Raw genomic sequence first — 17,087 nt, forward strand, 5'->3', positions numbered from 1 at the left:
TCCTCCCTTTGGCACAATCACACCCCAGGCTGTTCCAACACTGTGGAAAATATTCAACACATTTTCCAAATATCTTTATTTGGGTGTCAACGGCTCATATACCAGTTCTCCCTTTTACCTGTAGATGGGCCTGAAACAGATACAAGGGGGAGACTGCAGGGGAATAGGCGCCAGGTTCTCAGCCAGTGACTTACTGTGTGACTTTAGAACAGCCACGCAGAGGCTGGTATTTAGAGTATCCACAACTCAAAGTGTGATACCCAGCACCTCTGAAAATTAGGCTCAATCTCTCTGCCTTATTTTTCTCCCATCTGTAAAATCGGGTTAATGATGCGGTATTATTTATTTTTCTATGCACTAGAAATATGCAAAAATCCCTGATCTGAATATCCCAATCCACACACACGCACACACACACGTATACCCAGTATATCTATACAGACAGAGCATACTTTATCCCATCCATAACTGTGCACCTGAACACAAGATTCAGCTTACAAGGCTTAAAGGTAAATAACCCAACCCTTAATAGATAACATACGGAAAGACACTACATGTACCTAGAAACACGACCCTCATGTCAGAGAAACCAAAGGCTTCTTGGTGGACATGATGCACACAGAATCATAGAATTGTAGAGCTGAACGGGACCTCAAGAGGTCATCTCGGCCAGCGGTTCTCAAACTGTGGGTTGGGACCCCAAAGTGGGTTGCGACCCAGTTTTAATAGGGTCTCCAGGGCTGGCGTTAGATTGGCTCGAGTCCGGGGCCAAAGTTGAAGTCCGAGCCGCATTGCCTGGGGCTGAAGTCAAAGACCGAGCCTCACCTCCCAGGGCCAAACCCTGAGCCCCACCACCCAGGGGTCAGGCTTTGGCTTCAGTCCTGGGTGGTGGGGCTCAGGTTACAGGCCCCCTGCCTGGAGATGAAGCTCTTGGGCTTTGGCCCCCCTGCCTGGGGTGGTGAGGCTCAGGCTTTAGCCCCCCGCCCGGGGCGGGAGGGTTTGGGTTTTGGTAGGGCTCAGGTGGGCTCTGGCTTCGGTCCCCCCTCCTGGGGTCGTGTAGTAATTTTTGTTGTCAGAAGGGAATCGCGGTGCAACAAAGTTAGAGAACCCCTGCTCTAAGTCCATCCCCCCATGCTGAGGAAGCATTAAGTATATCTAGCCCATCCCTGACAGGTGCTTGTCTAACCCGTTCTTAAAAACCTCCAACGATGGGGATTCCACACACTCCCTAGGTAACCTGTGCCAGTGCTTAACTATCCTTTAGTTAGGAAAAGCTTTCCAATATCGAGCCTAAATCTCCCTGGCACAAGGGATGAAGGAAAGTTACCAAGGAAAGTTGGGATGAAGGAATGTTGATGAAGGAAAGTTACCAAGCCATCATTTAGTAAGTACAGTTGCTTCCAACCATTAAAATGATACCGTCCTTCTTGGAAACACCTCTAAGTGCAGAGCAGGAAGGATCTGCTTTGTCTTATTAGAGCGAATTGATTATGTGGTTCTGATGTGCAGTGCAGGAGCACAACAACGACTGTGAGAGGAGGTATCTCTTTAGCTCAGGAAGGAAAACGGGCATGGATGGAAACATGTGTTCCTCTACTTCAATAGTCCAGAACAAAACATGAGACCGCCTGGTAGCAATTACTACCTCACTGCTCGTATCCCTTCGACGCCGGGAAAAAAATTCTAGTTTGGGCGTTTTATTTGTGTTGCTTTGCCGCTTTACAGTATTCCAACCCCAGGACCTTTTCCACCCTTCATCTTTATCTCACTAATGAGAAACATGAAACGCAGCCAGTCAACTCCAACAGGAACCTAGAGAAACAGCCCTCCTGTGAGCTAAAGGAACAAGCAGAAAAACGACAACTATTGCCTTTTATGAATAAAATCCTCCCCCACCAGCTTAGTCCCTGGTCCAGCTCCATAGATCACGGATTTGGGGGGAGAAACTGGATGATTTCTTAGCATAAGCTATTTTGCAGCTGCCTTATTGTAAACTGTAAAGAGCAAAATGTGTTTATGTTACTAGCTGGAGACAAAAACAAATCTGCAGCATGTTAGCTCGCAGGGGACAGTCAGAATTCCTGCTGGTTTTGTTCTGCATGCAGCCAAAAGGACACTGCAGGCTTTTCCCCAGGGATCATAGAATCATAGGAGATTAGGGCTGGAAGAGAACTCACGAGGTCATCTAGTCCAATCCCCTGCTCAGTGCAGGACCAATCCCATCTAAATCATCCCAGCCAGGGCTTTGTCAAGCCGGGCCTTAAAAACCTCTAAGGATGGAGATTCCACCACCTCCCGAGATAACCCATTCCAGTGCTTCACTACCCTCCTAGTGAAATAGTGTTTCCTAATATCCAACCTAGACCTCCCCCACTGCAACTTGAGACCATTGCTCCCTGTGCTGTCATCTGCCACCACTGAGAACAGCCGAGCTCCACCCTCTTTGGAACCCCCCTTCAGGTAGTTGAAGGCTGATATCAAATCCCCCTTCTCTCTGCAGACTAAATAACCCCCATTCTCTTCCCTCATTTTATGCCCTCCGTGGACATTGCAAGAGAGCGCACTATGAAGTAGCAGTAAAGCCCTGTTTACAGTAGGGACACTTGACCAATGTGCCACCCTTGCTAACCTCATTTCCGATCCACGGCCAGCAGCCATGTTGGGAGGCCTAGCATAGACAGGCTGCCGACATTTCAAGCAGTGTGTCATCTAACCCTGTTCACAGCAGGGCTAATTAACGTGCTGAATACAGGGACGGCAGCCAGCAGCCTGGCTACTGAAGGGCTCCCAAAGCTGCTAACTCCAGTTGAGCTGAGCAGCGGGAGAATTATTGGAAAGTTTCTCCTAGCAACTGACTCACAATCCTTAAATTCAGTGAGCTGGCAGCCCAGACACCCAGGAACTATGGAGAGTGAGCCCAGGTGAGAGGCAAATGCCAGAGAAGCTTGGTAAACCCTGGGTAAACATTTTATCCGAGGTGTGAAACCCTGAATTCTATGCAGTCGTGTGAATGAGGAATCTTGCATTATGAAACAAAACAAGGACCCGGCTTACTGCAGTTCCAATCAGTTAAAACTGCTCTCGCTGCATGCACTGGCCGTGATCCTACAACTGGATCTATGCAGAAGGACCTCTATGCCTGCTCAGGCTCTCTTTGAGGTTGATGGGCCTCCTTGAAGATCTAAGTGCAGGACTCAGACCGCAGTCACACACATATGTTACACACACACACAGAGCCCATGCCAGAAGAAACAAAGAAAGAATAGAACTATCTAGTAGTTGGAAATAGAAAGACTTAGTGAACCAAGCCCATCTTTTTGTCTGACTTTAAACAGATACTACACTTTATCTCCTCCAAAACGTTGGGCTCAAACTGGCCTCATGCACCCCTGGTTACAAAAGGAAGTGCCCGACATTTAAGATATTTACACAGAAGTAAAATCTGATCCACAGGAATGAAGCAACCAGTCAAGGTTTGCCCACTTCTAGGTCTCTGCTATAATTTGAAATTTGCATTTTTGAACAAGGCCCGAGTGTTCAGGAAACAAGACCAAGGCTTATAAAAAGTTCCCCTCTTACTTGTAGACCTTGACATTGTATTTCCTCTCGCCCGGAAATCCAAACATGCCGCAGACGACTCGGGAATTCTTCGCGGTCCAGTGTTTGTCACAGATCTGCTTCCAGTTCCCTCCATCTTTCACCTCCACGTAACCCTCTGTAACAGGTACACGCCTGCGGTAGGTAGCAAGAATGGCTCGGATCCTTATGTCCTCCACCTGGATGTTCATGTTCTAAGGGTAAAAAGGGTATTTTAGGGATGCATTGTAGCAAGGCAACAGGCTCGAATGGTTAGATCAGGGAACTGGAAGTCAGGGCACCTGGGTTCTCCACCTGACTTGTTTTCCAGCTGAATAAACTGACCCAGGGAAGACAAAGTGGCTTATGCAAAGTCAGCACAAGGAGTCCAGAACTCCCAGCTCCCCCAATGACCTTCTGGGCAACCCTGGGCAAGTCATTTAATCTTTCAGTGTGTTTCTCCAGCTTACAAAAGCGATGATACTTTACCTACCTATGTACAGGACCTTAATGTGCCCGGACAAAAAACATCGTAAATATATGAATGCAAAAAGTACTATGGCCGGATGGACCTTTACAAATAGGACATTTCTGGAGTTTCTAAAAAGATCCTTCACATGAAATGTTTGTTGTTTAAATAATATTTTTATTTTAGTCTATTTCATTTAACATCACCACCCTTGGCCATAGCAGAGCCATATTTTTATTTTCAGTTTTTCCAGCTTGCTTAAAATGTCCTCTCCACTGAGCACCAGGGGAAACTTTACAAACGTCTGCACAATTGAAGATCCAACTGCAATGGTTCCCCCGCCCACTCTGTGCTTGCCAGCAACAGCTGTGTCGTTCCATACTGTGTTGCAGCATTTCGCATGCTGTAATGGGGAAAAAAGGTAGCTAATGTCTTTGATTTTAGGTGTGACTTGCTTTGTGCCTTAACTCACATGCGTAGGCCTGAGCTAGGCTGATTTACACCAGCTGAGGATCTGCCCTCAGAAGCACAAAAGTGAGCGGGGCCTGAAATTCATATAATCACAGCAATGTATTTGTGCATCACTTTCCTCACTATGGACCCCAGGTACCAGAAGTACCCAGGGTCCCTGACGGGCTAGTACTCTGGTTGCTAGCCCATAGCACTGTGTCTACACTACTACTGTTACCCATGTTAACTAGATTAACATTAGCACATGTTACAATCACACCTTCAATTGCAGTGTAGACATACCCACAGTGACTTGCCCAGGGTCACACACAGGAGTTCCTGAGGCAGACAGGGAATTGAACCCAAATGTTTCAAGTCCCGAGCTAGCATGCAAGCCCCTGGGCTTTCCTTCCTCCCTCCTTTCATCCACCAAGAGCAGAAATCTTAAAAGTGGGTCTCTTCCATTGTTATTTGCGTGTACTTGCTGTTTGCTCAAACTGGATTTCTCTTTTAGATGAAATGCACTTGGGACAGGAGATGAGTCACAACGGCCACATGGAGTTCACATTTTGAGCCTGCGTGAGGGCAGGAATACTATACAGCAGAACTCAGAAAATCCGCTGTGGCAAGCAGTTAAAAAGCTAATGGAAGTTTATATAAAACTTCAAGTCCTTTTCCTTGTCAACAGTATAAAAAGTACATGGTTCCCAATGGTTACATCACAGCTGTGGAATTCTTCCTCTCCCCTCCCCAAGTTTAAACACTTAAACGTGAACAAAGCCCAGCACTTTAAAGGAACACGTGCTGTTTTGATCCACTGCGATCAATTAAAAATACAAGTTGCTAGAGGCAGGAAAGGTCACGTTTGGATTGCCTAGAAATGGAAGCTGCACATCTGCCCTGGATAGGAAGAATCCAGGGAGCCCGCATTTGGTTATGTGGTCGCCATGTGTAACTTGCTGAACTACAGGCCACGGGCCGGATCCTCACCTGCTGCAAACAGATGTTACTCCACCAAAGTCGATTGGCTGAGGCTCTGGCCTAGTGTGTTGAGAGGAGGGGACTCAGCCCAGATCCCTGCATTTGCTCGTGGGCTCTGCTACTGACTCACTCAGTAACCTCGGGCAACTCACTTAGACTGTATTTTTTCAAGCATCCATTCATTTTGATCCACTGGCTTGACACATGCCTAGGCATTGATCTTACAGAGGTGTTGACCTCTTGTTGCTCCCATTAACTGCAGTTGTGGGCGCTTAACATTCAACCGTACTGTGTCTCAAAGGGGGCACTCAAAACCAGGGGTCACTTTTAAAAAATTTGGCCTACATCTCTCGTTATTTATGTAGTGTATTACAGTAGCACCAAAGACCCCAGGTCATGTACCAGGACCCCATTATGCTAGGTGCTATACAACCACAGAACAAAACACAGTCCCTGCTCCAAATTGCTTATCTTCTCTCTGCCTCAGTGTACCCCCCTTTAAAATAGGGCTAACACTATTTAAATAGCCAGAGTACCTGAAATAGGTCCCTTTGAAAATCCCAGCTCATAGGGCACTAGGGCCTTTTTCCTGTGCACCTCAGTGCAAGAGCACAGGATCCTTATTGCAAAGTAGAAGATGATAGCAAGACTATATATTTGTGTGGCTCTTTCAGCACAAATCTGGAAAACTCATTTGCACCATGAGGCCCTCTCCTCCCTGTTAGGATCTGGTAGAGGCTCCTGAAACACTGCACAGCTTCATATCGTCCTGGCAGGGAGTATTAGAACTTTGCTGTGTCTCCGAAGGCTGGATTTGAAATCTAGACTCTCTTTTCGCAGTCCATCTTATAAAAGCCTCCCGACTCAACCTTGAAGATGGATACATTGCCAAGGAGCAGGTTTACCTGTAGATACAGGTGATAGAAAGGCATTTCCAGAGAGAAAACCTCATTTCTTACCCACTGAGATTTCACGAGGAGCGGCCGAGACCCTTTGGCCGAGTGTTTCTTGCAGCAAACGCCCGGCCACAGCTTTGCCAAGGGAGTACTCAGCCCTTAAAGTCAGTCAGTATAGGGTGTATTTATGGAGCACTTCCTGAAATGGTCTCCTGATGTCAAGCCAGTGTTCAGAATCATTTACTTTAGCTACATAATGAAGACAAGAGCCCATTTCAAAATGGGTTGGGGAGGATTCGCCCATATCAGATTTTGACCACTTACCATTATATTAGTGGGGAGGGGAGGCAGTCGGGACAAAGAAAGGTTGAATACAGAGGAAGCGCCATTGCTTGAGCTATTGAGGCAGCATCATGGCCCAGTGGATAGGCCAGATGGGAGGATCTAGTCCCATCTGACCCAGTGAGTGACCTTGGACACATCTAAAAAAAAAAGCCCATCTGTAAAATAAGGGATACAATGTCCTCATGCCCCTTTGTAAAAGGCTTTGATATCTAGGGACAAAAAGTTTTATATAAAATCTAGTACAGGTTATTATTTAAGGGGGAGATTTTCAAAAGGCACAAGGGGTAGGGAAGCATCCCATTCCAATTGGTGCGACGTGCGTAAATCCCTCGAATCTTGTTTGGAAAAAATCAGAGCCTAAAACTGTACTGGGAAAAGCACTTGAGGTCATAAGAGCAGTGGGGGCAATCTGCACTGGCAGTGGGGAAAGTGGACTAGGTAGCCTAATGGAACTTCTCCATCTATAAACAGGGTTCAAAAAAGAACTAGGTAATTCATGGAGAGTAGGTCCATCAATGGCTAGTAGCCAGGATGGGCAGGGATGGTGTCCCTAGCCACTGTTTGCCAGAAGCTGGGAATGGGTGACAGGGGACGGATCACTTGATGATTCCCTGTTCTGTTCATTCCCTCTGGGGCCCTGGCACTGGTCGCTGTCGGAAGACAGGACACTGGGCTAGACGGACGTTCGGTCTGACCCAGTCTGGCCGCTCTTATGTTTTTATGACTGTAGAGCACATCTACCCCATACGGCTCTATTAGAAATCCACAAATAGCCACGTCAGCAGTGTTGAGCTGGAGCCGGTTCGCTAGAACCGGTTGTTAAATGCAGAAGCCCTTTTAGAACCAGTTCTTCCGCGAGGGACAACCGGTTCTAAAAGGGCTTCTAAATTTAACCGGCCAAAAAGCGGCACCTTTGGCGCCGACTCCATGGGTGCTCCAGCCCTGGAGCACCCAAGGGGAAAATTTGGTGGGTGCAGAGCACCCACCGGCAGCTCCCCGCCCCAGCTCACCTCCGCTCTGCCTCCGCCTTCTCCCCTGAACGCGCCGCCCCGCTCTGCCCACGAATCAGCTGTTCACGCAGGAAGCTGGGGCAGGCTGAGAAGCAGGCCGCAGCTTCCCGCTCAGGCCCAGGGAGGCAGAGGTGAGCTGGGGTGGTGGGGGGCACAAGGAGGGCTGCCCGTGCCGTAGCAGGTAACAAGGGGGGGCATGCAGGGGAACTGCTCCCCGCCCCAACTCACCTCCGCCACCCTCGGCCTGAGCGGGAAGCCGCCGCCTGCTTCTCAGCCCTCCCAAATTTTCCCCGTGGGTGCTCCAGCACCGGAGCACCCAAGGAGTCGGCGCCTAAGGTGCCACTTTTGATGTGATCAGTGGGGGAGAGACTGCTCCCCCTCTAGCTACGCTCCCCCGCCCCTAGGAGCCAGAGGGACCTGCCAGATGCTTACTGGGAGCTGCCCCAGGTAAGCACCTCCGGGACTCCCCACCTCACCCCCCGGCAGGTGCCTCTGGCTCTTAGGGGTGGGGTGGGCACCCACTACGGTGGCCCATGAGACCCTCCTGCCCGGTTCTGGGGGCAGTCAGGGGCCAGGGGAGGGGAGTGGATGGGGCAGGTGTTCTGTGGGGCCGTCAAGGAACGCGGGGGGGTTGGATGGGGCAGGAGTCTCGGGGTGGGGTGGGGGGGGCAATGACCCCTCATGGGGTGAGGAGGGAACCCGTTGTTAAGATTTTGGCAGCTCATCACTGCACATCAGCATCACTCACTGTGTATTCAATTCATTATACTTGACTATTCCCCCCCCTCCCGCCCCCTGAAAAAAAACTTCTGAACCAAAACTTCAGGGTTAAAAATCCACCCACATATTCCAATTTAGAGCCGCTTCCATTTTACTTGAATTTTCAAAACTCAGCAATGTTCTGCAGCTCAGAAGCCTGCACTCAACTGGATGGAGGAGACGAGCCCTTACAACAAAGGACGGTCTCCCAGATGTGCCATCTTCTAGAATGCCCTTCGTCCTGGGAGGAAGGCCCACAACAGCAATCGTGAGTCTCGTCTGAACGATGCCTGGTGCAAATCCCAGATGTTGAATATACGCCAGTCCTTATCCTGGCCAACAACAAAAAAGCTGGGATCCTTGTTCCCATATTGCACCCACTTAGACCCTGCCTCTCCATTATAACTATTCATTATTTTTATGGTGCAACCTACAGGCCCCAGCTGAGGAGGAGGCTTCCACATCTGCGACAGGGATATCGATACTGACCTCCTTCGTGAAGCATTTTCAAGAGCTCCTGATGAAAAGTGCTGGGTAAGATCTAGGGATTAATATTATTGTGCTAGGTCGTGAAAACAAACCTAGTAGCAGAAAACCCTGAAGAGTTTAACATCTAAACAGAGAAGTCAGACAAAAGGTGGGAGCAAGGGAATGTTATTAACTCTGTCTTGTAGAGGGGGAACTGAGGCAGAGACCAAGTGGCTTGCCCAAGAGACACCGTGGTAGAGCCAAGGAACTGAACCCAGACCTCGAGGTCCAGGCCAATGGCTTCACAAGACAATCCTTTCTCTAGCCAGCAACTATGAGCCAGTTACCCCCTTAGAGCTAAACCATTCGCTCTGTGAACTGTGTTTTTTCAAGGGACAAATATGTGCATTAGAAAAAAAAAACAAAAACAAAAAAAAGGGCTGAGAGCATCCTAACACGGAAAGGCTACAAACACCCTGTGCCTCACTGGGGCATACCAGGGATTTCCAACAGTAGAGCAACAGGCAAAGACGGAAGCCAGCAATTTCCCATTGGAGACTCTCCCAAGTTACCCAAACAAAACCCCAAGAGAAGGAATTGCAATCTTAGGAAGGTTATTTAAAAAAAATAAAATCTACTGGCCCAAGTTCTGCTTTTGTAGGTAGTCCTGCAGCTGTTCCCGGGACAGTGCTGATGTCCTAGGGAGTGGGAAAGTGGTCTAGGGAGTGAGAGGCACACATCCCAGCTGTACCAGTGACTGATTGTAAGGAGGTTGTGGTCTACTGGCCAGATCCAGGAACTAGGAATCAGGACCCTGGGGGTTCTCTATTCCCAGATGTGCCACTCTCTCTCTTGGGCACATCACTGTTCCTCTGTCTTCCCATTTCACAGATGGAGAAACTGGGGTGCTGAGTGTTTAAGTGACTTGCCCAAGACCATGAAAGAAATCCGTGTCAGAGACAGGATAATAACTCAGGAGTTCCTGGTCCAGTCATACGTCCCTCTCTCAGAAGAGGTTCATGCACCAAAATACATAAACCAGCCAGCTAGCCATACTGACTTGTACTCAGCTTAAATAGAGCCACTCTTCATTTGTTCTGATTTGTATTTTGTCCTAGCCAAGGAGAAAAAAAAAAAAAAAATCAAATTAGCAGGAAATAAATCCTCCTTTTTATACTTCAATCTCCAAATGGCTATAACTGGCCAGCGCGAAACATCATTTCATGATCTGCCTGAAGACCAAGTATAAGCCACATCTATTTCCCCCCGTTTGTTTTCTCTCTAACTATTTGTAACCATACAACCCTTCAATTGCTTTAACCATGGATCTAACCCTGAAGTCATTACTCAAGCAAAACTTCCATAGACAGAATCAAGAACGGCAGAATCATTGGAAAACTAAAGGGGGGACAAGGTGGGGAATAATCAAAACAACTAAATACAGCTTTCTCAGGGAACTCTTTAAAAGGACTGGAAAGATTCCCCGCCTCCATGCCTGCAACTCTGTATGGGTTTCAATGGTTTCTCTCCACTGCAGGGTTCTGTCGGTTGCACTTGAATTGGTGCGTAGTCAGTGACAATGCGAGTAGACAGACAGACATGCGCTTTATCCTTCCAACACTAACGTCTAGAACAGCCAGGCTAATGCGGAAAACAGATCTCTCATAAATTCAGAAGGAACCACGGCAAACAACATTTAATAGCCAGAGCAGATTTCTTGTTTAAACGACTATTGTCATATTTAACATAACACATGTAGAAAGAGATCAATCGACACAGAGTGCATTTATGGGGACAATAGGATATTTATTTTTCTATTGTAGTAGCACATAGCAACCCCCTGGGGCTCTGTTGTGCTGGGTGTTCACTGGGATTGCCAAAGGAGCCCAAGGAAATGAAGCACCTGAATCCCACTGAAAGTCAATCATGCACCCTTATTATTATGTGTATGACATTAGCACCGAGAGGCGAGATGGAGCCTCACTGTGCTAGGGGCTCCACACATAGTGCAAGAGACAGTCAGTGTCCTAAAGAGCTTACTATCTAAACAGACCAGGTAAAAAGTATGGGAGAAAAGCAGCATTATCATCATCCACACTTTACCAATGGGAAACTGAGGCACAAAGAGATTAAGTAACTTGCCCCAGGTCACACAGGGTGTCTGTGGTAGACCAGGGACTTGAACCTAGTCCAGTGCACCAGCAATAAAGCCACCCTCTTACAAGACCAGACTTCCCAATCTGCAGATTCCAAAGCATTTTATTAATCAGATATTACCCTGCTTACAGATGGGGAAACTGAGGCCTTATTCTCAGACATGCTGGAGACCCACGTGCTTCATCTGGAGCTGTGGGGCTCAGCACAGCATAAGGAGTAAAACCGAGAACCCTTGACTCACCCAGTCCCACATGTAATGATTAGATAACACTTCCCTTACTGTAAAAGGGTTCTCACAAATAGCCATCTTCCTGATGCAGGGGTGGAGGACAGATAAAAACAAGAGAATTGAGGAACATATTGAATTACCATGCCTCTTGCATAACAAGCCCTCCCCTTTGGAGCTATTCAGCCAGTCTTGCATGACTTCCACCCATACACACCAACAGCTGTTGAGAATGAGATGCTGTCCCGTCTATCCCAAACCTCAGCTCCCCTTTGGCTTGGAATTCAAGTACTAGCCTAATCCCGACCTGGATCCAAAACCTCAGCCTCCCTCTGCTTCTTAAACATCCCACCCGTATATTTTATATGTAGCCAGCTCTAGCAGTTGTATTAATATCTGTAGCGTTACTTTCTCTCTGAAAGGATCCTGTTTCTTGCATTGTTAACCCCACTCGCCGAGATAAATGAGTCTGTTCCTTCCTTGACTGGCACCTTTCCACAAACTGCGCTTCTTGTTTTATCCAAATGTAGTTTTGGCAGACAGACAGAGAGAGAGAGAGAGAGAGAGCGAGAGCGAGAGCGAGAGAGAGCGCACGCCAACACACAAGCAACAAGTAATCCTCAGGCCAGGGCAACAGATTTTCTCTTCCCTGATTTAAGCTGTTTTACCCAAGAAAGGTATGAAGACCCCACTGAAGCAAGGCAGGAGGAGGAAGTGGATTAAGTACAAGAGAAAGCCCTACAGATCTTTGGCTATGGTTTTTAAGCAATGGCTCTGCCAAAAACCACTCACTTTCAACTAAAGCTGAATGGGTTTGAGTGAAGTAAAACACCACTCCAAACTAGACTGATGTAAACAGGAGGAAAGCTGGGCACTGGATTGAGACTCAGGAGAGCTAGGTTCAGTTCCCAACTCTGCCACAGACACCTGTGAAATCTTAGGAAAAATCACTTTGTGTGTCTGTGCCTGAATTCCCCGTCTGCATAATGGGGCTATGGAAATCTGGAGCACAGGTTGCAGGAGTGGAGACTCTGGAGGAAGCACCGGAAAGTCAGTCTGCATGCACATGGCTAGAATGCTAGCTGCAACATCTCTGTAAATAGTTCTCTTAATAAAGAGCCAGTTGAGTTTTACAAGCAGGGAGTCCTCTCATGTCATTACCCAGCATGCAGTCCATGAAACGGGTTAATGATACCTCCTTTCTTCCACCTTCTGCCTGTCTTGTCTATTGAATTGTAAACTCTTCACAGTAGGGCTGTCTCTTGTGTGTGTTTGCATAATGCCTAGCACCATGAGGACCTAATCTTGGCTGAGACCTCGAGGAGCTACTCGAATGCAAATACATAAATCAAACTACAATTCCAAGAACTGTAACAGTTTGAACCATCTATTTGTTCCCTCCTGCTTCCTCCCACTTTTCTCAAGTCTGTATTGAGTTTCTTCACTCCTCCTCTACAGCCTTGGATACATCATTTACCATGTAACCAGCAGCCAAGGCTGGTTACCAAACCACAAATCTCAGCCTCAGAGTGTGCAAAAGACAGTAAAAATAAAAGTTTTGTTGTGAGTTTTCAAGAAAGAGTCCCAGCTTCAAATAAGTTCACGTGAATCTCACCTGGTTTGGTTCCCCCGTCTGAATCAGATGCTTTCTCACAGCTTTAGATCCAATTGCAAAAGGCTCACACAACCTTCAAATTTTTTCCTGTCACCATTTGCCATCTGTTTCGCATTAGGCAAAACAAACATATCCTTCTATATCCACTAATCGCCTCTCCCTCAACTTGCTCCTTGTGACAGTTCTGTCATTTAAACACCCATGTGGATGCAGATTAATGCACGGATCAGAATGGATCTGCTTTCTTAGTCCTGGGAATCTGGTCCCCATCCCTCAGGATCCACTATTCATACTTCATTAAAAAAAGCAAAGCAAAACAAAACAAAATCAGGGAGGTGGCAGAAAATCTGCTTGTTTATTCCCTTTAGTATTGCTATAGCCACAAAGGGGCTAGATCATGGCTTTAGACAGGGATTTTCCAAGAGTGAAGTGCCTAATTCCCAAAGAATTAGGCACCACAATTCCTTAGGCTTTTTGGAAACTCCCACAGCATGGTGCTGCTCCGGGGCTCCAAGGCACACAGCAGCAGTATTGGCCTAATGGTGCAGCATTTGCTCCCCAGCACGTCGGCTCACCCCTGCTAGCTGGTGCACGTGCTGTAGCTGTCAAGGCAAGGGTCTGCAATCTGGCAAGGTTACAGGAGCACAAGGACAGAGATCAGACTAAACCATGCACAGGGACATAAGATGGGAGGATAGAGAAGGCTCCTCTTGCCCTCTTGGATCCCCAGCACAGAACAGCCCTTGGTTTTTACAGAGGAAGCAGAAGAAGTGACAGTTTATATCCTTTTTGCAATTAAAATCCTTAGGCCCAGGGCCCAAGGCATCACTCTGTAAATAGCTGCTAATGCATTTTGCCCTCCTAGCTAGCAGGCTCACAGCGTTCTGTTTAGAAGAGCAATGACTGTCTTCCTTCATTATCTACTCCAGCTCAACTAGTTTTTTCCATCCCAGCTGAACCGTCCCAGTTTTGGCATTCCTCAGGCTTTCCGTCAACGTTAAAAAAAGACTGATCCCAGAGGAGAAGGGATCTTAGGGGACTTCAGCAAACCACAACAGATGGGCTTTTCAGAAGGGAAGCTCAACTGCCACATTAAACATACACCCACGCAACTACATCATGAAGGAGCCAGCCAAGGAACTGATAGGACGATCTAGTCTGAGCAGCTTGTGCTCATTGACAGATAAGCAAGCTGAATGCTTTTCAAACACATAACTATGAGTCAGTGGTTCTGAACTGGTGACTTATCCTAAAACGAAGGGTCAAGCTAAGCCCAGAGGGGGATTTCTGCCTTGACCATTCATCATGTTGTGGGATTTTGCCTCTGTACATTCTAATACCACCATGTTACCATCATTAGAGCTGAATGAGAACTGCAAAAACCAATGCTTGGAAGTGCTAGTTTGGATGTAGCTTGGAGCTATTTGGTTCAACCATGTTCATGATCCTATTTATTCACAAATATACATGTATATATTCACATGAAAGTTTGGGAAACAGCTATTCTTTGTATGGATACTTGCATTAACACATTCCCAGGGTCTCTACTCTAACAGGAATTTTGGTTATTCTGTACTCACAGTTCTCCTGTTTTAGAAAGCTTTAGTCATCCAGTCAGGTAGCAGGAACAATTCCATGTGATCTTGGTGACCAATCATACTAGTAGTATGATTCCATATATCATTACATACCTTAAACAGGAAGCATTTATTAAAGAAAGCATACTACAGACAAACAGACTTCCACACAGTTTGACTTCCAGCTTTGTCTCCTTCGTTTACCAGGGACCACACCATGTCTAAAACACTATACAGCACACAAAGAGATCAGGCTGGACAATATATTGCAAGTAAACGCACCACTATGAGTAACAAGTAGCAAATCAAAGCGAACAGTCCGCAAATACACCATTGGCTGAAATTAGTTCACAAAACTGTTTAAACAGATATGACTAGCAGGGGGAAAACCCTTCATCCTTCTTTTGGACCCAGACATCAGGCAGTAGGTTTGATCCATTTACGGTGCCAGCTCCTTTCAAGGCCATTTTAAAAATGGAGGAAGCTACATGAGGAAATCAAAGGGAATGAAAGCTCTGCTCATTATCAAAACACTGGCCAAGCCACGTGTTTCCTTCATCCTCATGACCACTTCAGGAGTAGCCAGGCCAATAATAAGCTGAGCTCAGCACTGGAATACATTTCTGGGCCTGATGAGGCCTTTTACACCCGTCAAAATGCAAAAGTTCCTGGTGAGATCACCACCCGAGAGATGCAAGTGTGAATCCTGCTCATGAAACCAGCACACATGGAAAGATGCAGCCTCATAAGATGGTAGGAATTTAAATTCATCTCCATTCTAGATGTGCACTAATTATATTTTGGATCACGAGGAGAAGTAGGTACACAATCCGCCTTCTTGCGATACCTAGCTTGTATCTAATGTTGTACATCAGTAGATCTCACAATACTTTACAAAAGGAGGTAGCTATCATTATCCTCATTTTACAGATGGGGAAACTGAGGCACAAGGCGACAAAGTGACTCACCCAAGATCATCCTGCAGGCCAGTGGTCATGCCATGAACAGAACCCACTTTGAGACCCAGCCCAGTGCTCTATCCACTGGGCTATGCTGTCTCCTTATAAAACCTTAGAAAGTAAATTAAAGGTTGAATTTTCCAGTCCTCCAGCCTTGTTGGCAAGAGCCGCAATTCACCTACTGCTGATCCACCGTCTTCCTCCTCATCCATCTTCTCTATTTACGCTTCTTTTCCAAATGCCTGGCCTATCCCACTGTCCCCACAGCTACGTAAACATCTTTTTATTTTAGTTACCGTCAAGTTCTAAAAAACCACTTCCCAAGATGTATTTGCTTCCAAAGCACAAAGTCACGAGGGTTGCGACTCAGACTGGCCATCTATTTATACTTTTTATCAAAAAACGTCTCCATACAGCCCTACGCGCACCCCAGAGAGTCCTCCTCTCCTTTATTAAAGCAATGGTAACAAAGAGTTTATCGGCTCCCCCATCACAACGAAGGCATTACCCAACCAACTCCACATACTTAAAAGTGACTTTTAAAACCAAACTATTTCTCCACCCATTCCCCATGCACTAATGTATAGGAGATCTATCTTGGTTTGAACATATGGAACCACCCATACATGCTTCTGCTGAGTAGCATGGACTTAAGAATAACCCAGTGTCCCAGATGTGAAGTAAGCACGGTAATATAGATGAGGTAGGACATGGAAGCTCCCTGAAGATCAGGAGAGCCTTGAGGGAGCAATGCCCGAAGACCATTACTTAGATTATAAGCTCTTCGAGGCAGGGACCCCAGCACCTAACATGATGAGGTCTTTGTGAACGTTGGGAGCTTTTAGGAACTAATGCAATACAAATTGCAGAGGCTTTTGCTGCACAGTGAAGGGCTTCACAAGCAGCCTCACCCTTTGCACTGTAAGTTGCCAGCATGGAGGTGACAAAGGGGAAATGCTAGGGGAGAGGATCGGCTGGCAGACATGAGACAGAGAACACGCAGTATCATGGAGATTCTTCATTGTGACAAGTGGTCGCTTCAGTCCAAGAGAAGAAGAAGGATACTTGTCTCCCTCGCAGAAGTGCTCTGAGGATAAGTTCATTAATGGTGGCAAGTTGCTTCGGGGGAGGCAATATAAAGTAGAAAGGGATTGACTGTACCCCATGAGAAAACCTAGCAAGGCCATTGCTGCTGGATGGACTTGCAAACTCAGGCTGATCTGCAGCAGATTATACCTCGGTCCCTTTCCGAACCAGAGAACATCGCCTTCTCAGGTCTTTCTGCTGCCCAACTCAGAACTTCTGTCAGGAGACCGCACGGGACCACCAAACCTGCCATCAGAGCCACCGCCCTCCCAGGTCATCAAAGTGACAGCCACAACCCAAACAGAAGGAACCACTTGAGCAAGTGGAAAGCAGCACTGCAAATTTATAGCATTAAACCAACCCATTGGTTTAACATGGCTGCACTTTAATTGATGTTTGTCTGGGCTTTGGCTGCAAGAACAAATGCTCAGATTTCCCCCTCCCCCCCGACACATGTTTATGTTGCGGGCGGGTTTGCATTTAGAGAGAAGTAAACATTTAAACCCACACAGA

At 46.9% G+C, this 17,087-nt stretch overlaps 1 protein-coding gene across 7 annotated transcripts in view; it reads right to left on the reverse strand.

Moving 5' to 3' along the window:
* Positions 1-17,087, reverse strand: part of LOXL2 (lysyl oxidase like 2) — a 103,761-nt gene that overhangs the window by 41,649 nt on the left and 45,025 nt on the right. For 6 of the 7 annotated variants that reach the window (XM_027830484.3, XM_043536255.1, XM_043536258.1 and 3 more), the window contains one exon: positions 3,580-3,791. In XM_027830484.3, the coding sequence (XP_027686285.2) occupies positions 3,580-3,791 (212 nt within the window). Of the gene's footprint in view, positions 1-3,579; positions 3,792-14,532; positions 14,554-17,087 lie in introns of those variants that run through there. The other variant, XM_043536259.1, reaches the window with a different exon arrangement.

This window comes from Chelonia mydas, chromosome 26, assembly GCF_015237465.2.
Source record: "Chelonia mydas isolate rCheMyd1 chromosome 26, rCheMyd1.pri.v2, whole genome shotgun sequence".
NCBI lineage: Eukaryota > Metazoa > Chordata > Testudines > Cheloniidae > Chelonia > Chelonia mydas.